This window comes from Salvelinus alpinus, chromosome 33, assembly GCF_045679555.1.
Source record: "Salvelinus alpinus chromosome 33, SLU_Salpinus.1, whole genome shotgun sequence".
Lineage (NCBI taxonomy): Eukaryota > Metazoa > Chordata > Actinopteri > Salmoniformes > Salmonidae > Salvelinus > Salvelinus alpinus.
Genome location: NC_092118.1, coordinates 17,824,888 through 17,850,098, shown reverse-complemented (window position 1 = coordinate 17,850,098; position 25,211 = coordinate 17,824,888). Strand labels below are relative to the sequence as shown.

At 41.1% G+C, this 25,211-nt stretch overlaps 2 protein-coding genes across 3 annotated transcripts in view; both read left to right on the top strand.

Moving 5' to 3' along the window:
• Window positions 1–20,569, top strand: part of LOC139562890 (synaptic vesicle membrane protein VAT-1 homolog-like) — a 32,959-nt gene extending 12,390 nt beyond the window's left edge. Inside the window, exons 8-9 of the mRNA XM_071381018.1 lie at window positions 13,256–13,339; window positions 18,145–20,569. Of these exons, the coding sequence (XP_071237119.1) occupies window positions 13,256–13,339; window positions 18,145–18,243 (183 nt within the window). The 3' untranslated portion in view covers window positions 18,244–20,569. The remainder of the gene's footprint in view (window positions 1–13,255; window positions 13,340–18,144) is intronic.
• Window positions 20,570–22,233: 1,664 nt separating this feature from the next.
• LOC139563045 (tetranectin-like protein) lies at window positions 22,234–24,112 on the top strand. Of its 2 annotated transcripts, none has more exons than XM_071381302.1 (3): window positions 22,234–22,431; window positions 22,543–22,629; window positions 23,631–24,112. In XM_071381302.1, exons 1-3 carry the CDS (start codon window positions 22,323–22,325, stop codon window positions 24,026–24,028), a joined length of 594 nt encoding a protein of 197 aa, XP_071237403.1. In that variant the 5' UTR covers window positions 22,234–22,322; the 3' UTR covers window positions 24,029–24,112. The 2 variants fall into 2 exon arrangements, with proteins under 2 accessions (XP_071237403.1, XP_071237402.1); XM_071381301.1 differs by having other exon boundaries at window positions 22,250–22,431; window positions 22,537–22,629.
• The last annotated feature ends 1,099 nt before the right edge of the window (window positions 24,113–25,211 follow it).

Below are 25,211 nucleotides of genomic sequence, written 5' to 3'. Positions count from 1 at the left end.
ATACTCCTCAGTTTCATCAGTTGTTCAGGTGGCTGGTTTCAGACAATTCCGCAGGTGAAGAAGCCGGATGTGAAATCAAATTCAAATCAAATTGTATTTGTCACATACACATGGTTAGCAGATATTAATGTGAGTGTAACAAAATGCTTTTGGTTCTAGTTCCGACAGTGCAGTAATATCTAACAAGTAATCTAACAATTCCCCAACAACTACCTAATACACACAAATCTAAAGGGGTGAATGAGAATATGTACATGTAAGTATATGAATGAGCGAAGGCCGAGCGGCATAGGCAAGGTGCAATAGATGGTATAAAATACAGTATATACATGTGAAATGAGTAATGTAAGATATGTAAACATTATTAAAGTGGTATTATTTAGAGTGCGTTGTATAAAGTGACTAGTGATCCATTTAATAAAGTGGCCAGTGATTGGGTCTCAATGTAGGTAGCAGCCTCTCTGAGTTAGTGATTGCTGTTTAGTAGTCTGATGACCTTGAGATATAAGCTGTTTTTCATTCTCTCGCTCCCAGCTTTGATGCACCTGTACTGACCTCGCCTTCTGGATGGTAGCGGTGTGAACAGGCAGTGGCTCGGATGGTTGATGTCCTTGATGATCTTTTTGGCCTTCCTGTGACATCGGGTGCTGTAGGTGACCCCGGTGATGCGTTGTGCAGGCCCACACCACCCTCTGGAGAGCCTTGTGGTTGAGGGCGGTGCAGTTGCCATACCAGGCTGTGATACAGCCTGACAGGATGCTCTCGATTGTGCATCTGTAAAAGTTTGTCAGGGTTTTGGGTGACAAGACAAATTTCTTCAGCCTCCTGAGATTGAAGAGGCGTTGTTGCGCCTTCTTCACCACACTGTCTGTGTGAGTGGACCATTTCAGTTTGTCTGTGATGTGTACGCCGAGGAACTTAAAACTTTCCACCTTCTCTACTGCTGTCCCTTCGATGTGGATAAGGGGGTGCTCCCTCTGCTGCTTCCTGAAGTCCAAGATCATCTCCTTTGTTTTGTTGACATTGAGTGAGAGGTTGTTTTCCTGACACCACACTCCGAGTGCCCTCACCTCCTCCCTGTAGGCTGTCTCGTCGTTGTTGGTAATCAAGCCCACTACTGTTGAGTCATCTGCAAACTTGATGATTGAGTTGGAGTCGTGCATGACCACGCAGTCATGGGTGAACAGGGAGTACAGGAGGGGGCTGAGTACGCACCCTCGAAGGTCCTTGTTTGGCGTGGTTACACGTGGTCTGCAGTTGTGAGGCCAGTTGGGCGTACTGCCAAATACTCTTAAACGACGTTGTGGCTTATGGTAGAGCAACATTAAATTCTCTGGCAACAGCTCTGGTGGACATTCCTGCAGTCAGCATGCCAATTGTACACATCTGTGGCATTGTGTTGTGACAAAACTGCACATTTTAGTGTGGTCTTTTATTTTCCCCAGCACAAGGTGCACCTCTGTAATGATCATGCTGTTTAATCAGCTTCTTTATATGCCACACATGTCAGGTGGATGGATTATCTTGGCAAGGGGAAAATGCTCAATAACATGGATGTAAACAAATTTGTCCACAACATTTCAGAGAAATAAGCTTTTTGTACATATGGAACATTTCTGGGATCTTTAATTTCAGCTCATGAAACTTTTGACCAATACTTTTGTTCAGTATAGATCCATGTTTGCTTGGTTTATTGTTTTTCCTTTTGATCCTATCAGGCATTGTGGTGGGAAAGTGACAGACTGACTCCCCACTATTCTGCATGGTTGTCATGGTTTCAGAAGTTGATCCATCCACAGCATTCTGCAAAGTCATGCCAGGGTGGGTGGCACCTTTAAATGCTCATACCAGAATAGGAAAGAAAGTGATTGAGGAATTAAAATCCCTAATTACAGATGTATCACACTGAGATGACATACTGTAATAAGTTATCATTTTTTTCCCAATCAAGATTTTTTATTTGGAATGAATTATCAGAATATTTGCCGTGAGGTCACTGTCTTCGAAATCAGTCATCCGAATAAACCTCAAATAAACAAATAATGACAGTCAGTGGAATAAATGCTATCCTAGCATGTCAGCTACTTTGAGTTGATAAATTGACTTTTCTAAAAGGCTTCCCTATCTTAGTTCTGTCCATTAGAAACATTATTGACTTACAGGCTTTCAGAGTGTTGACTTAACCTACAATCATTTTACTCTGGGGACTGCATGTACTTGTAATACTATTGACAATGATATTACTCCTCATGTGCAACAATAGTGCAGGCCTGAGTTTGTCAGCGAGACATGACTGACCTTCTGTATCCATATGGTCCCTTTCCATCAGGAGACATAATGTGATGTGTGATGAATTGAGCTCTGTCACCTGAGTGCAGAACCACCGTTCCCCAGACATGGCTCTTATTAATCTCTGCTGTTCACTTCTTCCCCAAGAGGGCTCTTCAGAACACATGTTCTCTATCTGGAAGCCTCCACCACACAGAGTCATGTTTTGGATGTGAAGTGTGTTCTGCCTTATGCCGTCACAGCATGGAAAAGTGTTATTTAGAAAGTCAGGGAGATTAGTACCTGCTGCTCCATACTCATCATAAGATGTAATAACATACTAGCTACGTGGTCTGTATCACCTGACTGATACATCTGCAGACTCCTCACTGCCCGGAGAAAAACTACTCTGCTAATCATGAGGAGACTGCAGCTGGTACCGCAGAAGAGGGCGAGAGAGTGTAAGGGCAGAGAGAGAGAGAGAAGTTAGTGAAGGTTAATGAGAAAGCAAGGGATAGTGTTTTGAAAGGGAGAGGTTTGAAGGAGGCTTCAGTGCTGTAACATTTTACAGCATCGCTCACACTAAAGCTCAGCCCTAATAGTCATCCTTGTTTATGATCCTACTGTTCTGCTTGGAAACAATACCAGACCCAGAGGGGGAAATAGATGAGCTGGCCATGTCTTCTCCAAGCAATGTGAATCTTATTACCTGTGTTGTGGCCATGCTTTCTGGATGCCATTTAACCCCCTTAGCTCAAGATGATTATCTGGATACTTTCTATGACAGCAACATTCATCATTCAGCACCAGTGTGGCCAGGGGCCTCGCTGTGATTGTTTGGTATGGTCCTCTACCTTCTGTTCCACAGTAGTCATGAGGGAACTCATGCAACATCTCCCCGTGACATCCTGACCAGGGGATATCATTTTGTTCTCCACAGCCTCTTAATGTCTCTAGACTCGGATTTGTTTTGCAAAGCAATATATCAAACGGGTTTGCACAATGAAAAGCAAGTTTACATATAAGGCTATTGTCTTGGAGAAAGGCAATGATGTGTTTCTGTCTTTTTTTTTCTTCCTCTGCTTTGAAGAGCGGCTTTGAAGCCACAGACTTCAATTACTACAAACTATTTCTGAATGCCCTGAGCATCACAGAGGCAATTCTCTCCTGTGCCTGTGAGTCAAGTGAAGTCCTGGAGAGGTCCATAGTGAAGTTCCGGGGGCTATTAGAGGAATGCAGCCGGAGAATGCACAAAGCTCCCCCCTAGAGATGCACATCAACCAGCTGTATCCTGCTCCTCCAAACCAGTCAGTCTTTCACAGCACTCCAGGAAATGAACACCCCTCCAGAAACACAACTCTAGTATGCTTTATGCTGTGCTGCTCACTCAGGGAAGAACCCATTTTTACCTTGGGCCACATCCATTTGTCTGTTGCCTAGGAATTGTCAGTGAGCTGACACCGGAATGCATATCGGTTGTTTTCGGACCGTTGTTTACTGTTGTTGCAGAGCTCTCCCTCCCAACCAGCCTGGCTGTTCCACTCTGCTCCCTGACACCTCAGATCTGGCATTGGCAGGAGGCAGGCAAGGCAGCCAGGCAGCTCTGGACAATCTGATTTATGATCCTCTCAGACAGCACTTGTTAAAACTCAGCACCAGCAGGGTTTTCTCCTCACCAGCCTATCAGGCAGAAGGCCATTACTGACACTGGCATTACTCAGGATGTACTACCACCGTAGCCAGGCTACAGATAACGCAAGCCTCAGTAGATTCACTAGTCCACCTTGTCCTGGAAATATGTTTCGATTTCTCATTAATGAGACTGTCATGGTTAAAGTCTGCTGAGTTGTCACCTAAATCTTGTGTGACACAAGCCTGAACCACACTTTCAATGCTTTAATGCTGTCGTCTGTGTCTTATCTGTATCCTATCCTACAGCCGAGAAGTATTCTCAACACAGCACCTTTTCTGTCGCTACTTGTTGCCCAGTGGACTCCTGCTCAGCTGTCTCGTGTCGCTAACTGAGCTACAGCATTAGTATTACGTGGTTGTATATCACGGCACAGCTCTCGGTTTGGCCACACCAGATCTGGCGTTACCTCCCCGGCTGAGCCAAGCTTGGCACTGTTGCCATGGGAACCAAGGCCCTGCATTGATAAATAGGCCGGAGTGTAGCCAGGGATCTCTCCGAACGTGGGGGTGGGAAGAGAGTGACCAGGCTGCCACACCCTGTTATGACACCCTAGAGCCATTTTCACTGACTAGTGACCTGTAGGACAGTGAAATCTATCAGCAGCATGTGGGCTCTCTGACACGCTGAAATGAACCGTGCTAAGACTGGCATGTATTATGGGTTGTTATCATTGTTAGCTACTGATTCCACCACATGGTCTGATCATTCCTGTTTGTTCCAGTGATTCAAATGGCTGTTGTCATTCACCCCATGTTTGCTCTGGCTCCTGCACCTTTCTATTAACACTATCATGTAAATTAAGGCTCTTAAATCTGGGCCTTAGCTACGCTTGTTGATTTAATGACCTCGCACCTGGCAAACCTGGCCTGTGTAAGACAGCATGATGAACACAGTCCTCTCCTCTCGTAGTAGGCAGTAAGCTGAATGTGCCCAAATGGTAGAAGGAACTGAAGCCCCCAGATAAGGTTGTTATCTGTTCATCTGTAATACATGGAGGAAAATGGATGGCTGACTCGTATTGGTGAATTGTTCATAAACATGTGAAATGATAGACATTAATGTTATTCATCAGTGTGCAGTCCAACTGATTTGCAGAGATAAATTGAACAACATGTAAACGGCTGTAGATAACTAGATAATAACACTGTGATTCCTAAACCCTATTCACTATGATTAAATCTATTTTTAATAATGTAACTTTTTTCCTTATATGCACAGCATTGGAAATATGAATTTCTGTATCACTTGACTGAGTGGACTATTTTCCTATGAATTGTTAAATGTGTCAAGTCAAGATATCTCAAAATGGGTCCATCATAGCACACCGTGTTTCCTTCAGGTGATCGACGGGAGTTTGTGAATTTTCTAACTATAATAATAGCACATCAGAATTTCCAGAATAATGACAGTTTCTCTTTTGCTCCATTAAGAAGTCTGAAATGATGTCACTTATGGTTTGTAATGCACTTCTATTTTTTGTGGCTATTAGCAGTCCTTTGGGTATTTCCAATCCACAGATCTGGTAGACATTTTTAGATGGGATCTCTTTATTTCTGCTGACAATTTGAAGACTTTTAGTACATTTTCAAAAAGACAAGCTTAGCTTACCCCCTCAGTACTGTACTATCTTTTTCATATGCACTTACAGGAAGTATTTACACCCCTTGACTTTAAAAAAAGAAATTGTTACATCCTGAGTTTAAAATGGATTAAATTGAGAATTTGTGTCACTGATCTACACACAATACCTAATAATATCAAAGTGTAATTATGTTTTTCTAAATGTTTAGTAGTGGTGGCTGCATCATGTTATGGGTATGCTTGTAATCATTAAGGATTGGGGAGTTTTTCAGGATACAAAATAAACTCAATGGAGCTAAGCACAGGCACAATCCTAGAGGAAAACCTGCTTCAGTCTGCTTTCCACCAGACACTGGGAGATTAATTCACCTTCCAGCAGGACAATAACCTAAAACACAAGGCCAAATATACACTGGAGTTGCTTACTAAGAAGACAGTGAATGTTCCTGAGTGGTTGAGTTACTTGTCTAGAAATTATTAACAACCAATTTGACAGAGCTTGAAGAATTCTGAAAAGAATAATAGTCAAATATTGTACAATTCAGTTGTGCAAAGTTCTTAGACATTTACCCAGAAAGACTCACAGCTGTAAACGCTGCCAAAGGTGATTATAACATGTATTGACTCAGTGGTGTGAATACTTATGTAAATTAGATATTTAAAAAAATATATACACCGTTCAAAAGTTTGGGGGTCACTTAGAAATGTCCTTGTTTCTGAAAGAAAAGCTATTTTTTTTATCAGAAATACAGTGTAGACATTGTTAATGTTGTAAATTACTTTTGTTGCTGGAAATGGTCGATTTTTTTATGGAATATCTACATAGGTGTACAGAGGCCCATTGTCAGCAACCATCACTCCTGTGTTCCAATGGCACGTTGTGTTAGCTAATCCAAGTTTATCATTTTAAAAGGCTAATTGATCATTAGAAAACCCTTTTGCAATTATGTTAGCACAGCTGAAAACTGTTGTTCTGATTAAAATCAAGTACGTTTCTAAGTGACCTCAAACTTTTGAATGGTAGTGTATATTTCTAAAACCATGTTTTCACTTTGTCATTATGGGGTATTGTGTGTAGATGGGTGTGTGAAAATGCTATTTAATCCTTTTAGAATTCTGGCTATAACAAGAACATGTGGAGTAAGTCAAGGGGTATGAATACTTTCTGAAGGCACTGTATTTTAAAAGGAACATATGCTTTGTCCACTTACTAGCACACCATAGAACAGCAGTCTTGCCAAATTCAATGAAAACCTACTTTTGTTGTTGTGGGACAATGATCTGAAAAGAACTTGGCCACACTGGCCACCATAAAAACATTGAAGGTCTTGGGAACCCACATCCAGTTTAATCTTCTCCATGTCAGCATTTTCTTTTCAGATTTTAGATTCACTCTAGCTCACATGGTGACAAGATTCTGTTATTTGGTGGCACAAAGGGAGGTATTTTTTGCGTGATGAAAAAATATTTTCCGTTATAAAGCTTTTGTAACACAGGTCTATTGATGCTATGGCTTTGGTTACCTCTCTTGCTCTCAAGCAATTTTCTATGCTACAAACATCTGTCGTGGAAAAATTCTTACACAGGGACATTCAAAGTCAATCTTAAATGAATCATTGTTTATTGTCAGCGTGCTGGAGAGGTTCCAACCAACTCAATGCACCATAGAACACATGTCTGTCAGAAGCTCTTCCTGGGCAGTCCCAGCCGTTGTCTTATATAAAGCTATACACAGACAAGTTATATTTGCATGATTTAGCATAATTAATTAATCATTATCGTTTTGTTTCATTCATGTGACCGACCAATACTGTTTCATAACATGTGACAGACCAACACCTCACAAGGCTTCTCTCTAAGCTGAGACCTTAACTGAGATATTGTTTGTTCGTTCTCAAAACAACATCTGGGCCTACTGCCAAATTGCAGTTACTGATAAGAGGAGGATTTGTACAGTCAGCCACTTGCATGAACACAGACATTGGTTTATAGAACAGCACATGAATAGAACACAGAAATTAGTTATAAGCACAAGCATTCAAATTCCCATTACACACCTCCGCCTGAACCAGCTATAATATGACTGACAATGTAATCGTCTTCTTCAGAATTTCTGCCTTCCCTGTCATTTAGGGTCTTGTCAAGGTTGGATGCTATTAGAAGTTGTGACAGTAGCTGTGTGCCTAGAGATCGATCTCCTGTGTGAGGCTGGTTTGGGATGCCGTGGCCTTTTCCTGTTGTGGGAGGAGGATCTGTTCATTAAACAGCTGCCCACATTCATCTGGGAAGACCGCTCTCTGCTAAACATTGAGATTACGGCTGCCTGATAAAGAATGTTAAGTCATTTATCAAGCCTGACAATGCTTTTTCGGAAAGGGCCTTCTGATCCTCATAGGCTTGGCACTCACCGGTACGACACATCACAATACTACTTCTGGCATGGTCTCAGAAAGGAATTCCAAGATATGACTGTTTAACATCGCAGGGATACCACCGGGATGCAGCCATACCTTGTTGTGTAAGCAGAAGCTTTTCCGTAAATTTTCCAAGTGAGTTCTTTGAAGTCCATTCGGAAGTTATTTCTGTGGTTTGTTGGTGAAATGAGTTGTGCAATTGTCAGCAGTTGTGGGAGGACAGATACTGTAGCTGTCTGTGGAGCTCTCCGTGATGTTGTCTTGGGAGGATATCGTGCAGCATGTGAGTTTCAGCTTTGTATGAGAGAGAGAGAGAGAGCGAGAGAGAGGTGTGTTTATGAGATGTTTTGTATTTTTCCTGGGAACCCTGTGCTCTGCTGTTGTCAGTGAGGTTTGGCATGAAATGCAGGGTATTCTCTGGAACCACAGCCCATGAAGAGTCTCATTAACGGGAAGTGGGGTGGCGAGCCAGGGGCAAAGACTCCCATTGCTTGTGTGCGTGGGATGAGAATTCAGGGGGCGTTGGTTAGTGTAAATGCTGAGCCTGGAAAACGGTTCTCGCCTGGCTGGAGAGGGTGGAGGGTGTGTCTTCAGGATGGAATGAAGGAGAGGTTGCCTGGATACCCATGCAGCATTGCCTGTCTAACTTGGAGTGTCTTGGCCAATTAGGGTGTAATCGGGATCTAGACAGGGAGTACAGTAGGGGTTCACCATGGATAAAGCATGGCGGAGCCTCCTTGCTGGTTCTCAGATATGTGCCTGCTTCACAATTTACCCCCTACCGACTCTCCAACCAGCCACAATTCTCCATCATTGTTAATTAACATCACATTAACAGTCCCTGACCTACTTCTGCTTTAGGCTATGTCATTTCTTTTAACTAAAGAATGTTTTGGAAACAATGGGATCCAGACAAAGAGGTACATTGTCTGTGTGTACCATGGTAATGAGAACAGTGATATAGGCCATCCATGGTCATCATCTCTGAGGGGTTGAACTATTCCCATGTAGTGATTATTTAGATCCCCATGAGTTTTAATGAGCGAAATCAGAGAGTAATCACATTACCCTTTTCCATGAAACCCCTCTACCTTCCAGCACAGTTATTGAATGACTTTATAGTATACATCATTTCCAATGCAGTAACTCTGATAACGGCTTTGAACACAGGAACAAACACTGGCACAGACTGCTGGTTCACAGTCTGGATTATGTTGTTCTGGTTTCATGCTTGAGTTCCTTCCACCCTCCTCAGCCCATGAAAAGACGCAATGCCTTTAAGCCTTCCGCATGTGAACCGAACAAGTGTGCTTGCATACTCCATTAAAAGACCTTTGCTTGAAAAATTTGGGAAAAAAGTGTCAATACTACTGTTTGTCAATATTGAGATGCCGTAGCCACTTCCTAAAAATAGTCAGAATGATTTTTTATGTTTTTGCCAAATGGCGCAATTTTACATTTAACCAAGATGTTTTGTTCAGTATATCTCAAGTGAAAAAAGTTGCAAGAAAACGATTTGTCTCTCATCAATTAACTGTTTGTTGTCATTCAAGAATCCCTAATGTTGACCAATCATCGACAAAGGGGTGTAGACTTTGGCTACCGACTTTGGCTACCGACTTCGGCTTGCCTCAAGATATTTTTTGTGTGCATGAACATGCGGAAAAACCCTTGCCGAACAAAAACGTCACAAAATGTTGTCATAATATATGCACAAACTGTTCCAAACTGTTTCGGATGGGAAGGATGCGGACGCATTAAATCTAAATCTTCTTTAACAAAGGAACCTAAAGATTAAGAGATGGGGGGTGGAGATGAGGTGGGGGATGGATTAACCATGTGGTAGTAAGGTGTCACAGCCGTCCAAACCAACACAACTGTCTCACATTGAAAGTACTCTGTTTGCAGTGGCTTGTAGGAAAATGCTGAGGCAATATTTGTCAGAAATGGAAGGATCCACTGAATCACAGTAACTGTATGACCTCACAAGGCTGTATTTATGATCCCACTTTTTCCCATAACATAATTTATTTACTAACATCATCATTTATGTATGGACAGAGATTGGTGCACCTACCTGGTAGAAATGGTTTTCTCATGGTGTACCTACTGAGTACTGTCTGGATAGCACCCCACTTGGATATCCCAAGGCAAAAAATATTTGCCATTCAAACTGGATAACATGGTCTCACTCAAAGACATTTTAGATTATATCAGTTTTTAGTCATGAAAGAAAAGAAAATAGTTATTGTTCCAACTTCAAACATCGGTGCTACTCGAGTCTGGTAAATCCTGTTGGGGTTGTAGGAGAAGTAACATGGGGATTAGATTCCACAACCCACCACCCATCAGGTTGGAGTGGCTCACAGCTGCCACTACTAAAGCAGCCAGTCTCCAGTTTGAGTCAATGGTCGTTGAAAACAAATTTTTAACAAGCTATTGTACACTGGGATATTCTGTGTGGCTGAAGTTAGTAAGCATGTATTAGATTTATGGTGAATATTATGAATGATAATTATTCACATGCTGATAATTGTTTACCCACAGTGAGGGATGTGACTCAAGGCTCTACACTGAGCTTTTTTACAGGGAGCACGCGTGTGCCTAAGTTGAAACATTTTGGAGCACAAAGAAATTTAAGAGCACAATTAACAGCTTATTACCTCAAATATTTTTTTCTTTGTAGTAATGGTGCAAGCATATACTCCGTGGCACCCAGGGCCTGCGGTACAGTGAAGGAATCATTGCAACAATTATCATCTGGGTGATTTTATTCTAAGCGCACTGGTGCTCCTATATTAAAATTCCAGGTCACACAGCAAAATATTTAGGTACATATGCAAGTAAAATGGTCACACTGTAGAGCCATGTGACTCATGTTTTCCATTGCAGAGTGCATCATGTTGAATTACAGCATCACAGAGCCTTCTAGTGCATCTCCCTGTATTTGACTGCAGGATTGATTCTTGGTACACTCATTTTCCTAATTGTGTTCTCAAGTGGGTTTCTGGTAAAGCAAACACTACTGCCATTAGAAATGACCAGGGATGAATTAAAGGAAAGAGATCTATCCAACCCCAAGGGGAATGAAACAACACACTGTCACGACTTCAACCGAGGCAGGCTCTCCTTCCCGTTCGGGTGGCGCTCGGCGGTCGTCGTCACCGGCCTACTAGCTGCCACTGACTCTTTTTCCTCCCCCTCCTTATGTGTTTATTTGTATCACCTGTGTTCAGTTAATTGTTAATTAGTGTGGCTTTATTAGTCAGCCAGCCCGGACGCTTCTTTGTGCGGGATTGTTTCATTGTGGCTTTTGGATTTCGGGAGTGGATGTTATTATTGTGGACTGGGTTTGTTTATTGTGTCGTTGGACCGTTGTGTGTGACACCCAGTACGTCCGTGTTGGACATTGTGTTTGCAAGTTGAGTATTAAAAGACTCAACATATTGAAGCTCTGCTGTTCCTGCGTCTGACTTCGCACCTCCCGACACTCAGATCGTTACACACACAATCAGGGAAAACACAACTTGTGCTCAATGGATTTCGGAATCATTATAGAAATGTTACCTCTGATACATTTCCATGCTAAAGATATTACAGTAATGTAATGGGTGCCTACTCATGACTCTCAGTTGCTTCCTTTCAAAACATTCAAAGACAATTGCTCCATTATACGGATATGACTTTGAAAATGCACAGTGCCTTGAAAGATATATTTTGAACTGCTCTCTCAGTGATGCGTTTTATTGTGCTCGCCTGGCCATGGACTGCTGTAAATGGATTCATTCTGCAGTAATCACACTGAGCATAGAGGCAATATCCCTGAGATGCATCAGGGCAGACTGGTCTCAGATATCCCTTCTCTGCTGTACGTAGCAACAGATGATAGGGAGCATGGGGAGTGGTGTGCTTTGAGCACTGAAACATTGGGATTGGTGAAACGTCACCACATAGAACAAAGAGTATAGAGGCAGAGATGCAACTTTAAAATGGAGTCTGACAGTAAGGTAAGAATACTTGGAAGGGCAGCCCTAAAGTGGTCTCCAGTGGCATTGACTTAGAGGAGGTAATCATTATAGGTCATCTCATCATGCTATATGTCATACTGTGAAATGGTGTGATGAAAAGTATTGGCGTGGCAGGGTTGACCTCCCTAGAAGTAGGAGGAATACACTTGCAGCACCTTTTTTTTTTAGGCGGGTGGGGAGCAATTCCAATCATCTGTAAATGTCATGAGCTCTGACGGAGGGTTTGGGTATTGACTGGGTCTGGCTAGATGAAGGACAGGGACGCTAATCTTCACCGGCCATGTATATCAATTCAGAAAAGCCACCAGACCAAGTCACGCAATATACAAAGTACAGTATTCTAGAAATGACACGTATTTTTCAGTCCTGTGAAATGGTGTGATGATCGTCGTGCTTTGTGCACATCCTGGCTGTCTTAAATGTGTGCTGGCTCTGATGACTGACTGAATGATTATACAGTGACCTGCACTGATTTATTTGAGAGAGAACCAGTGTGTGCTTCAAGTTACTGTCTGTCTGGGAAGTGGAATGTTTGACCTCTCACTTCCACCCAGCTGAATGAACAGGCAGTAACACTTTAAAATATGGCCCTCAGCTTAGCACATGTAGCAACTGTTCCACTCAGATAATAACACTCTGATCATTCTAAATGAGAGCATGTGCTGACACTGGTTGTATGATTGGTTGAGTTTGGAATCTGAACACCAATTAGTTGTGGTTGTTGGCTGTAATTTGTTGGGTTGTGTATGAAGATTGTACTATGGCTAACCCTGTAAAACAACAAATTTCACTGCACCTATACGTTTTTTAAACACTCTGTTGTTAGTCAGGCTATTTGCACAGCATAATAGCATTCAGTTCTGCAGACAATGTGGACTGTGATTTAAGAATGTGATTTTTAGCTGGCTCCTATTATAAGAGTTTGGAAGAAGATGGAAGATGGAAGATGCTAAATGTAGTTTTGAAGTTGTTGTGACGAGAAATGCAAACCCTTATCACCCCGATTGCAACGTCTACTCCTCTTTGCACATACTCACACTCTGTCGCTATGTTTTTCATGGGCTTGCTGAGTCACCACTGCCACCTAATGTGCAGTGCCTAAAACTGCATGCACTCTATTCAGAACGTCACATACAGCTCCCAAACAAAATCACAAGCTGTATTTTGGGGGATCAAATGTCTAAACTATATGGTATATATTGTTATTACTGACATTGATTTTATGTGACAGTCAGTGTTTGGTCTGATTGGTTATTGTGTTTGAACCCCAGGTAAAAGAAGCCATGCAGAGGATCCACGACAGAGGCAACATAGGAAAGCTAATCCTGGATGTGGAGAAGTCTCCCACTCCTTTGGTACGTACACAACCCTGACATTTTTTTCTACAAAAACAAGTTATCAATAAGTGGTCTAAAATTGCACATGCATTCAACAAGTTTGAAAAACTTTGAGGAAAAAGGAAATTATTAACTTCTTATGGCTGAGATCCCGTTAACGGGATCGACTTGACAACAGCCAGTGATAGTGTGGACTGGGCGCCAAATTCAAACAACAGAAATCTCATAATTAAAATTCCTCAAACATACAAGTATTTTACACCATGTTAAAGATAAACTTGTTGTAAATCCAGCCACAGTGTCCTATTTCAAAAAGGCTTTATGACGAAAGCATACCAAATGATTATGTTAAGTCAGTACCTAGTCACAGAAAAACACAGCCATTTTTCCAGCCAAAGAGAGGAGTCACAAAAAGCAGAAATAAAGATAAAATTAATCACTAACCTTTGATGATCTTCATCAGATGACACTCATAGGACTTCATGTTACACAATACATGTATGTTTTGTTCGATAAAGTTCATATTTATATCCAAAAATCTTAGTTTACATTGGCACGTTATGTTCAGTAATGTTTTGCATCCAAAACATCCGGTGATTTTGCAGAGAGCCACATCAATTTACAGAAATTCTCATAATAAACATTGATAAAAGATACAAGTATTATACATGGAACTTTAGATAAACTTCTCCTTAATGCAACCGCTGTGTCAGATTTCAAAAAAACTTTACGGAAAAAGCACACCATGCTATAATCTGAGTACAGCGCTCAGAGCCCAAACAAGCCATACAGATATCCGCCATGTTGTGGAGTCAACAGAAGTCATAAATAGTATTATAAATATTCACTTTGATGATCTTCATCAGAATGCACTCCCAGGAATCCCAGTTCTACAATAAATGTTTGTTTTGTTCGATAACGTCCATAATTTATGTCCAAATACCTCCTTTTTGTTCGCGCGTTTAGTTCCAAAATCCAAATTGTTCCAAAATCCAAATTGATAAGCAGGTCAGACGAAAAGTCAAAAAATTCCATTACAGTTCGTAGAAACATGTCAAACGATGTATAGAATCAATCTTTAGGATGTTTTTAACATGAATCTTCAATAATGTTTCAACCGGAGAATTCCTTTGTCTTCAGAAATGCGATGGAACGCAGGTCGCTCTCATGGGAGCGCGTGTGGTCAGCTCATGCCAGACACCTGACTCAAAGCTCTCAGAGCTCTCAGAGCTCTCCTTCCCTCATTCTTCACAGTAGAAGCATGAAACAAGGTTCTAAAGACTGTTGACATCTAGTGGAAGCCTTAGGAAGTGCAATATGACCCCAAAGACACTGTATATTGGATAGGCAAACCTACAAACCTCAGATTTCCCACTTCCTGGTTGGATTTTTTCTCAGGTTTTTGCCTGCCATATGAGTTCTGTTATACTCACAGACATCATTCAAACAGTTTTAGAAACTTCAGAGTGTTTTCTATCCAAATCTACTAATAATATGCATATCTTAGCTTCTGGGACTGAGTAGCAGGCAGTTTACTCTGGGCACCTTATTCATCCAAGCTACTCAATACTGCCCCCAGCCATAAGAAGGTTAAATAGCATCATGACTCACCACAGTGAGCAATTTATCCCTGGAGAACTCTTGGCCAAATCAACACATGGTTAGGTTTGAGGTTCTTAGATAAAACTAAGTCTGATAACAATGAACATGATATCCTCCAATGGCACTGGTTTCTATAGTGACCCGTGAATGTCAGCGTCCCCATTTGGAGCAGCAAACATAAGAAACAAAAGCCTGAGCAGCGTTGACAAAATGTTGATTCAATGTTGATACGTTTAAAGTAACTGTCCAGTAAAACCCCATCTCAAACTCTATTAATTGTATTTTTAAAAAATTAAAAAAATGTTTAAAAAAAAATGTAATGCTTGAAATTTTCTTGGGCCATATGTGATTGCTCCAGTAGCTTTTGCCTTTTTTGTTTTTATTCTCCAGTGGGGCGAAGGATCATTCTTGAGATAATGGGAGGCACGTGCTCAGTAATGCACACTCACTGCACACAAGCAAGATAGCTAGCAAGCCGAGCAATCCACAGCTGGTGTTAGCAAAAAGGACAACTCATATGTAACAACTATCTCACCTGTTACTTCTATTTCAAATTATGTGGTTTGTATAGGTAGACCACAATTAAAATACCCAAATGCGGGACAACAGGATGATTTTGCGGGACATTCGCGAGACAGTTGCCTTCATGAATAAAAACTTTTAGCAGCACGTCCCCATCCCCCCCAGATGTAGCCTATTGAATATCATTATAGAATATGCATAAAATGCATCCTCCAATTGCAACATCTACCTATGCCCACACATATTGTCTCAAGAAACATTTATATTTTTAATACCCTCAAACACCAAGTTAGGCATCCCTCATTTCAAAATAGGCCATGGCATCATCACTGTCAATCATGAATGATAATTCTTTACATTTTACCAGTGAAATGTCCAAACTGCGTCTGCATGCCGATCATTTGATCTCAAGTAGTTTCATGGGAATATGCATTTAGATCTTCGTGAATTCCTATTTCGTGGGCAAATTAGAGCAGATGGTGTTAAACTTCATAGCCTTCCTGTATTACATATTTTTTTCAATCATAGCACATTCTGGCGCAGTTGAGTTTTGGCCATCTGATAATTTTTGGGGACTATTCAGCTTACCATCCTAAAATCTCATAAGAAATTATGTGGTATTTTTGGTGTAACAGTAATGTTACTATAATGTTACAGTAATGTTACTATTACTATGCTACTATGCTATTATATTTGGTTTTGTTATGTAGAGTACTAACGCACTGGCACACACTGGTTGAATGAACGTTCTTTCCACGTCATAAAAAAAAAATAATGTTATTTTACCTTTATTTAACTAGGCAAGTCAGTTAAGAACACATTCTTATTTTCAATGACGGCCTAGGAAGAGTGGGTTAACTGCCTTGTTCAGGGGTAGAACGACAGCTGTACCTTGTCAGCTCAGGGATTCGATCTAACAACCTTTCGGTTACTAGTCCAACGCTCTAACCACTAGGCTACGCTGCCACCCCAATTAAATGAATTGACGTCTGTGCCCAGTGACAATTAATCATTATGTGATCTTTCAAGACATTGATTCAGCTTTGATCTAACATTACTAAATGAGCACCATTGTGAGAAGTAGCAGAGTAATGGCAGCACTACACCCCTGCAGTCTGCTGCACCAAACAAGTAATTGAAGCGCACCTAGCCTACGCTTTTGCCTTTTGCAAAATTTGGTGATGCAGAAATGAGAGACTACATGTGTGGCTGTTTTATGAAAATCTGGGAATATTTGGCCAAGGAAACATTTTTGGTGGTCTCATGGAAGGTCAAATAGCTAGGAAGTGAGACTTTAAAATCGGATTTAGTGAAGTAGCAGCAAATATGTTTATTGTGCAACTAATGAGCATGGAGAGCCTCACAAGTTTGACGAAATGACCTTATCTTTCAGTCTAATACGGTTATTTACTTACTTTTGTAGTTCTTTATCAGAAGCATGCTTTTTGAAAATAGTTAGGCCTGACTGTCCTCTCCAAGTTTAGCTGGAATTTAGCCCGAAAGGATTTGAGAAATATGATTGGTTGACAATAGGCCTATGACATTAGTCTACATCTCGTTTTGCACTGTGCAGAATATCAGATCTCAGCAACGATTGGAGAAGTGTTTAACATCACCAGTAGGCTACCACATTCTTATGATATAGATTTATTTTTCATATGCGAAAAGTGACTGCAAGAGACAGGTTGGAATGTCTGACTGAAATACGGGACAAATTGTTTTTAATCTAAATTAGTGGTGTTTGAATTTGTTAATAAAATGCAGAACATAATTGTTTGGTTGTGGGATGTGGGAAGAGGGCCAAACTGCAGGACTGTCCGGCACAATCTGGGACTTGTAGTCACCCTAGGTTAGTAAGAGTTGGCCTGCTGACTGTTTAGAAGCAGTTAGCTAATGTTAGCATGCTAACGTTAGCTAGCATGCTAACGTTCGCTATCAATGCTAAATAAGCCAGCTGGCTAACCAACAAGAAAGCAAGTCAAAGCAGATCCTCCACACAACAACCATCTCACCATCTCCTTCAATTTTAAATCATGTGGTTTGCATCTAAAAGTTTTAGATCAAGGGGAAACCTAGTTAACGTTAGCTGTTGTTGATAAAGATAGCAGCAGCCAGTAGCTAGTTAGTTAGCTTCACAACTAACGTTACCTAGCTGGCTAACGTTATTTATGTTGCTAACAACACAAATATTAGGAATATAATGATAAAGCAAAGGACATAAACGACTCATAATTGTGCATTAATCAGTGTGCATTTATTAATTTATTGATGTTATAGTAAAGTGCCCTAGTAGTTTTATTGTGCATTTCCAAATCCTGAATCCATCCATACTATTTGACTTAGTGCAGCCAGGCTCAGGAAGTCTGCCCCAGTGCTTCCACATGGGAACTAATTTGAATATCCAAGTGTATGCCAGTGTTGTTTCCGAAATGCCAAGCAGGGACAAAGAGAAAATCTGCTTTTTAACATCCTTAATTATATATACTTTGTATTAGTAATCTATTTAATTCATATTGTAATTAATTGTCGGTAATATTTCATAACAAATCTGGAACACTGGACAGATACTTTAATAACTGAATCCTTTGTTCCTTGTCTTTGGATGTTTTCTTATAGATACAGTTTATACCGTACATGTTGTGTATTGGTTCTCTATTCTGTATTTGGATAAATTACAATGTGTTCTGTATTCTGTGTAGATGGCCAGTGACAGCACAGAGACTAGTGAGGCTGGTGAGGAGGAGGAGGAACATGAAGGGGACAGTGACAACAAGGAGCGCATGCCTTTCATCCAGTAGGCCCAGGCACGGCACCACAACTGGCCTGGACACCTTAAAGGAAGGAGGTGGAGCGGGGGATTAGTCCCATAACAGACGACTCCACGACCAGAACTACGCACCGTGAACTCAAACCGTTGTACAGTATGTGAGTGTATGTTTGTGTGCTTGTGTGTGGGTCTGTTGTCTTTTGTTATGTAAGATGTTTGAAAGACATTTGGAAACTCATAAGACACTGGTTGTCAAAGTTGCCCATCAGCTAAAGTGCCATTCACTATCCAGTATTATGATGAGCATTGTGTTGCTGACCAAATTATGTTAAGAGATGCTTAGACCTATCTGCAGCCTCATCGTTGTTCATTGTGTTCTATGGCAACCTTAACAAGGGAACAAAGTAGGAACGGAGTGAATAAGGGGTTGATTATGTTGCTTTTAGGGAAAATATGAGAGTGAGTGATTGAGTGTTAAAGAGAACAGTAAGTGAGTGAGAGTGAACCAGGCACATAAGTGATTTTGACCATGCTTGTACTCCTGTCTTGGTGGTTGAAACAAGAGGGAAACAAGGAGGGTGGGTGTTAGAGTAAACGTCTCCTCTAAGCTATATTCCCCTTTCTCTTTTACCACTATTATGATGACGCAGAAGTGAGATTCATTTTGGCTGCTTCATGAACACTAGTCACTCTGATCACCCCATTACCACTGAATACACAGCAAACCCAGAGCAGATTGGCCCTGGGCTATTTACCTCCACCTGCTGCAGTGAGTCTATCAAAATCACTCTCTGAGATCGTTTCTCACCCTCCTCTCTCAGGTTATCTTCAGCAGTGTGTGAGCTAGGAGAGATTATTAGGAAATGCCACTGTAAATGCCTGCTACCATGTTTACCGACACATTAGGGATCCGAACTTCTGCGGTGTTGTTATGGGATCACCAGTGCCTTTGAGCTAGAAGGCTGCAGCAGTCTTGTAGAAGATTTCAGTATTTGAATTGTACCCATTCCACAAACACTACATTTCATGGTGGTTCTGCCAAATGCCAGGCAGCATTCTGAGTGTGTTTCCTACATTTCTGCAACTAATGAAAATTTGAAATATAACGTCAGCTTTTGGCCTCATCCATAGTCCACATTTCAGACAAACGATGCAGAGAGAAATGGCATGGTGGTCAGGTAATGATGATGATTAACCACACCCGTTTCTGTTTAGTCTGTGTTCTTTATGTGTGTGTAAGAAGTTGTGTTACCTTTACTGGCTGGTGCCTGTGTATAGTGTACAATGCCTCCCAAACAGAGTGCCAACGAGGGGGAGGACTAAAGACACATTCACTTACAGATGAGCTGATGGGCCATCAAGAATGGAAGTACTATTGCTGTGGATACCACAGGACAGGAGTTATTCATTTCAGATGTTAACATCTCATGTGAGATGGAGTATGACAACTGTATTGTGCTACCAGTATTATCCATATGGAAAGTGTGAAATCAATCATCCAACGTACAAAGCTATTTATTCATTAAAATATGAAACTACCATTGATGGTACGGAGATGAAAGCTATTGAATCGCCTTGTTATAAACAGTAAATCTAGCTAAGGCAGCCGTGTTTCATATAACTGCAAGCTTACATATTACCTTCAGGAGTATTCCCAAACCAAAAATAAATGTACAGACACCGTATAAAACAGCATACAATTTCTTGTAACTTTGCAAGTGAATAGAAAATATGATCAATTTTTCTATGTACCCTACTGTATGTATGGGAAGAAAGGGCCCAGTTATTACATGGCTGTAGAAGTGATTGGAAAGTAGCCAGCTGTGCTTCTCCATCCAAACCACCCACTAGTGAAGAAATCCAGTTTCACACATTTCATTGATCTTTCATTTGCCACTTACAACATTCGTATGATCGTTAATTAGCTAAGTCACATTAAATGTCACAACATTTTATTCAAATATTTTATTAGCTTCATCACAACATTGCACCTATTTCCTTTCATGATAGACTTGGCAATGATGCTGGAAATCAAGTATATTAATGAAGGAGAACAGTACATCTAAATGTGAATGTGTCTTTGGGTTTTCCAGTTAGTCTAGGTCTAGAGTGTAGAGTAACTTGCAGTGTGTATGTTTGTGTTTCCATGGGAGGTCATTATGATGGTTAGTCAACTTGCCTTAAAAGTAAAAAAAGATAAACAAACTATGTAGGCGTGTTTAGTACTGTAGCTGGAGCCTGATTACAGACTTATATGAAGATATTGTTTAACTGTATTTGTTGGTATTAGTGTTTTTGTTATGTTATACTGTACGTAGTCCAGTTCTGTTTACATGAATAAATGTATCTGAAGAGCATTCTGGGAAAGCTGTGTGTTTTTCTTGGCCTGTGTCATCTGCAGGTTTTCTCCACTAGCCACCCTGTGAAAGACTGCCTATAATATCACACTCTCATAAGCTGGGGTATTTCTCCAAGAATGTACAGTATGAAAAATGATTTAAGCTTTAAATCCATGGTAATTTTCTCACTGTAAATTACTTGCCTGTTAACAATGGTAAATAGACTTTGACCATGGTTACTTTAAGTAGCTCTGCCGATTTCTTAGGTTCTTATCTAATTAAGTCATAAGGATTCAACAATGAATTACTGATTTTCATCTTTCCCAATCACTTTGAGTCTTGATATTCTCTAATCATCCCTTTCTCACTTATAGCAGTAGGGTATGTAACACCTTTATTATGCAATATAAATGAGGTTGGTCCTTTGCTATTTACTGGCAGGGCGGTGGCCTTTCACGATGTCACCACCACAACTTCCTATGAATCTTATAAATCAAATACAACTGTGATAACAAATGCTTGACCTTTTCTCAAGCTCCTATCCCCCCACGGTAATGTAAATCAAATGGGTGACCTTTGCCGATGTCCTATGTGCTATTTATAGGCACTATCATCTAAGACTGCAGAATTTATCTCTCTGACTGGCATAAACATAATTTATGCCGAAGATCTTTTACTGTTTTTATGCTCCAATGCTGTAATATATTTGAAACATGGATTGCATCCTTTTAGCATTGTGTAGCTAAACCACTTTAACTATGTGGTCATATTGCACCTCTCAACAGCCCTAGACTATTATCTGGATGAGACCAGGGTTCCAGAGTATTGTTATGACATTGTGATTACTTTTCAATGTTGCTCTTCAGGTTTTGGGAATTAATTCATGCAAATGGTTTCACACAGACATTATATTTACTGTACCATTACACCTAATCAAATTTGAGATGTATCTCTTCATTCATTTTTAAGTGAGGCCACGTGCCGCTTGGGCATCCCCGGCTCTCTCAATCAGACAGCAGAGTTTTTCTTAACACTGCACCTCTCTTCCATCTGATCTGTCTACTCTACAACATCACACGCTAAAAAGAACCTCTGCTGCACCAGAGCAGGGAGCTGGACTTCCTCAGCTCTATTAAGCTCCATGTTTTCCATGGTTACACAGCTGAATCTCTGTATTTTCAGCACATTTGAATGAGATATAATTAGAGTTGACAAGCAAAATGTCATCATCCTCATAATGTTTTGATGCATTGGGAGACCTATCTATGCATTTGGTCATACAAATAATTTTGGTGACATGGCGTATAAAATAACAAATCTCTTAGCTATCTATGGAGTAGCAACATTTCTTTTTCAGGGTTAATTTACTGTGGGTCAAATGTATCCATGCACAGGGGAGTGGTGGGAGGTCAGATACAGAAACTATCAGATGTTCTCATACAGAACGTTCTGTGCAGTGTTGCAGTCAATGAATTTACGGCTTGTTTGTGAAATGGATGGGGAAAACGGTAAATGAATTGCACCTTGTCCCAAGTAAATATTTATGAATGGGCAGAAACAGGGGCATCATTGTTGTCACCCCACCCATGGTATTTGAGTTCCCCCTGGCGTTTAAAAAAAAAACAAAGTTACACAGTGTCAGCCAATGAGAGGTGAATCACTGCAGGAGCAAACAGTGAGCCTGTATATAGTGAACTGCCCACATTGCTTTGGGCTCCTGTGTCAATGTTAAAAGTTGTGCCCCTTTCTTTTGTCGGAATTTAGCGCAGACATGGCGTGTCTGGTTCTCCCCATCTTTTTGGTTATCTCTCTTACCTTGCTCCACCAGGGATATAGCCATCCATCTCGTACCAGGAAAGCAGTGCCAGCACCACAGAGAGGTAACACTCACCACACACACTACACTAAACTTCAGTGGCTCTATGATGTTTTTCTGTACATTTTCTCTCTGACATGCCTGCCTGCTTGTCTGTGTTTCTATGGAGATGCAGCGGCAGATGAGGATGATGTAAAGTCCCAGCTGGAGAAGCTGTGGCAGGAGGTGAACTCCCTGAAGGAGATCTCAGCTCTGCAGACAGGTATTGCGGGGTTGGCTGCTCTGTGTGCTCATACTGAGTGCTGATTTAGGGCCAGGAACGATTCAAGGAGGGAATGCCTCTCATGGGGAAACAGTGCAGATTTAGCAGTTACTCTATGTTTCTTACGGGTTAAGCAGGTGTATACTGTATGTACCTTTGGTACATGCACTATTGGAGAAAAAAATGGTGCTATCTGGAACATAAAGGGTTACTCGGCTGTCCCCATAGGAAAACCCTTTGGAAAACGCTTTTTGGTTCCAGGTAGAACCTTTTTGGGTTCCAGGTAGAACCCTTTTCAAAAAGGGTTCTCCTATGGATACAGTCGAAGAACCCCTTTGGAACCTTTTTTTCTAATAGTGTGGAATTGATGCAGAGAAATTATGATTTTATATTTATTATGGTAATTCACTGGTGACTGAGCATATTAGTAAATTACGCTAACCCCTGACGTCTGGGGTTAGCCTAATTTACTAATATGCTCAGTCACCAGTAGAGGGCAGGAGTACTCTTACCTTCAACCTCATGCCTCGCAGCAGCAATAATGATGTTGACAGAGCACTGAGTCATGTGCTGTGGAAGATAATGCAGTTGAATTTCTGGAGCACATTGCGAAATGTATGATGATGGATATAAAAGTATTATGATGAGACAGGTTCTTTATACAGGGAGGGTGGAAGAACAGAGTGTTACAGTCTCATATAGTATGCCTCTGTCTGAGTTCCTCCCACTGAAAGGGCTTATGTCTTATTTTGGGAACTTGGTTTAGGAAACATGGATACAGATGAAAACCTTTGCTTGGTCCTACTAGTCTTCATTATGTCTGATTGATATTCTATAGATTAGAAAATATCAGTGAGACATTATACACCAATATATCATGTAAATATATATTTAGTATATATTTCAAATTCTTCAGTAATATTTGAGCATGGTAGGTAGGCTTATTGCCTGAGGAAGTTTGAAGGAGATAAATGTATTAAACTGCTTCCCTCTGCTTCCAGTTTGTCTTCGTGGCATCAAAGCTCACAGGAAGTGTTACCTGACCATCGAGGAACCCAAGCACTACCATGAGGCCAACGAACACTGTATCGCGTGGGGTGGAACACTTGCCACTCCACGTGACCTCAATGAAAACAATGACCTGAGGGACTATGCCAAGAGGAGTGCGCCAGGTACCAAGGAGTTCTGGATCGGTGTGACAGACATTGTGAAGGAGGGCCAGTATGTAGACGTCAACAGCATGCCCATCAGCTACTTCAACTGGGACAAGATCAAGAAGCAGCCCACAGGGACCAAGAGGGAGAGCTGTGTCGTGCTCTCACTGGCTGCACAGGGAAAATGGCATGATGAGGTCTGCCTTGGCAAGAAAAAGTACATTTGTGAATACCCCATTCCCTAACTTGTGTACCACCATGGACACCAGATGGTTGTTGACAACCTGATGATCATTTATGCTCGTCATTAAAAAATACATAGAAAACGGTTCCAGTGTGAGTCTCTCTTTCACCTTCACTGAGTTGTCTGTGTTATACTGCTAATCAAAATGTCCAATTTGCTTTAATTTAGGAGTTGGTGAATTTGTAGAGAATTTGAAATTCTAGGTAAACAATGAACAATTCCCTTCTGTACTCCCACTTGCAATAATGATTTTTAATGTGTTCATTGTTTAATAGTTATTTTAAAATAACGAGTAGATAGGGCACACTGCTAGGCCTACCAAAATATGCCACTTGATGATTGGTACAGGACTAGACCTTACAGTAGATTCTATTCTAATCTGTGATATTGGCCATAACAGACAGACAGCCAGACATAAGTTACACCCATACATACATCCATACATAGGCCTACATACATACAGGTAACTGCCAAAATAAAGGAAACACCTAACATAAAGTGTCTTAATAGGGTGTTAGGCAACCACGAGTCAGGACAGCTTCAATGCACCTTGGAATAGATTCCACAAGTATCTGGAAGTCTATTGGGGGGATGCAACACCACTCTTCCACAGGAAATTCCATAATTTGGTGTTTTGTTGATGGTGGTGGAAAATGCTGTCTCAGGCGCCACTCCAGAATCTCCCATAAGTGTTCAATTGGGTTGAGATCTGGTGATTGAGACAACCCTGGAATATGGTTTCCATCGTTTTAATGCTCATCAAACCATTCAGTGACCACTTGTGCCCGGTGGATGGGGCATTGTCATCCTATGGGGGCTTAGCCATGGCAGCCAAAATAATGAGCTGCCCAGCATTTTTATACATTACCCTAAGCATGATGGGGTGTTAATTGCTTAATTAACTCAGGAACCACATTAGTGTGGAAGCACCTGCTTTCAATATACTTTGTATCCCTCATTTACTCAAGTTCTTCCTTTATTTTTGGCAGTTACCTGTACATACATGCAGTGGTGGATTTAGGTACTGTATAGGCTACATGGGCAGCACCAGGCACCCGCACCAAAAAAATTGGAATGGTGATATTTGCGTGATCAGTTTTCTATCACTCATTTGCACGTCACGTCATTGATACATGTCACCGTGTGGGACTGTGGGTCAATTAACCTTGTCGGAGTGGGCGCCC

Excerpts from the sequence above, each read along its gene's own strand:
- LOC139563045 (XM_071381301.1), top strand. The coding sequence starts at position 22,323 with ATGGCGTGTCTGGTTCTCCCCATCTTTTTGGTTATCTCTCTTACCTTG. Across the intron at positions 22,432-22,536 it reads AGTGCCAGCACCACAGAGAG|ATGCAGCGGCAGATGAGGAT; the intron begins GTAACACTCACC and ends GTTTCTATGGAG. Across the intron at positions 22,630-23,630 it reads GATCTCAGCTCTGCAGACAG|TTTGTCTTCGTGGCATCAAA; the intron begins GTATTGCGGGGT and ends CTCTGCTTCCAG.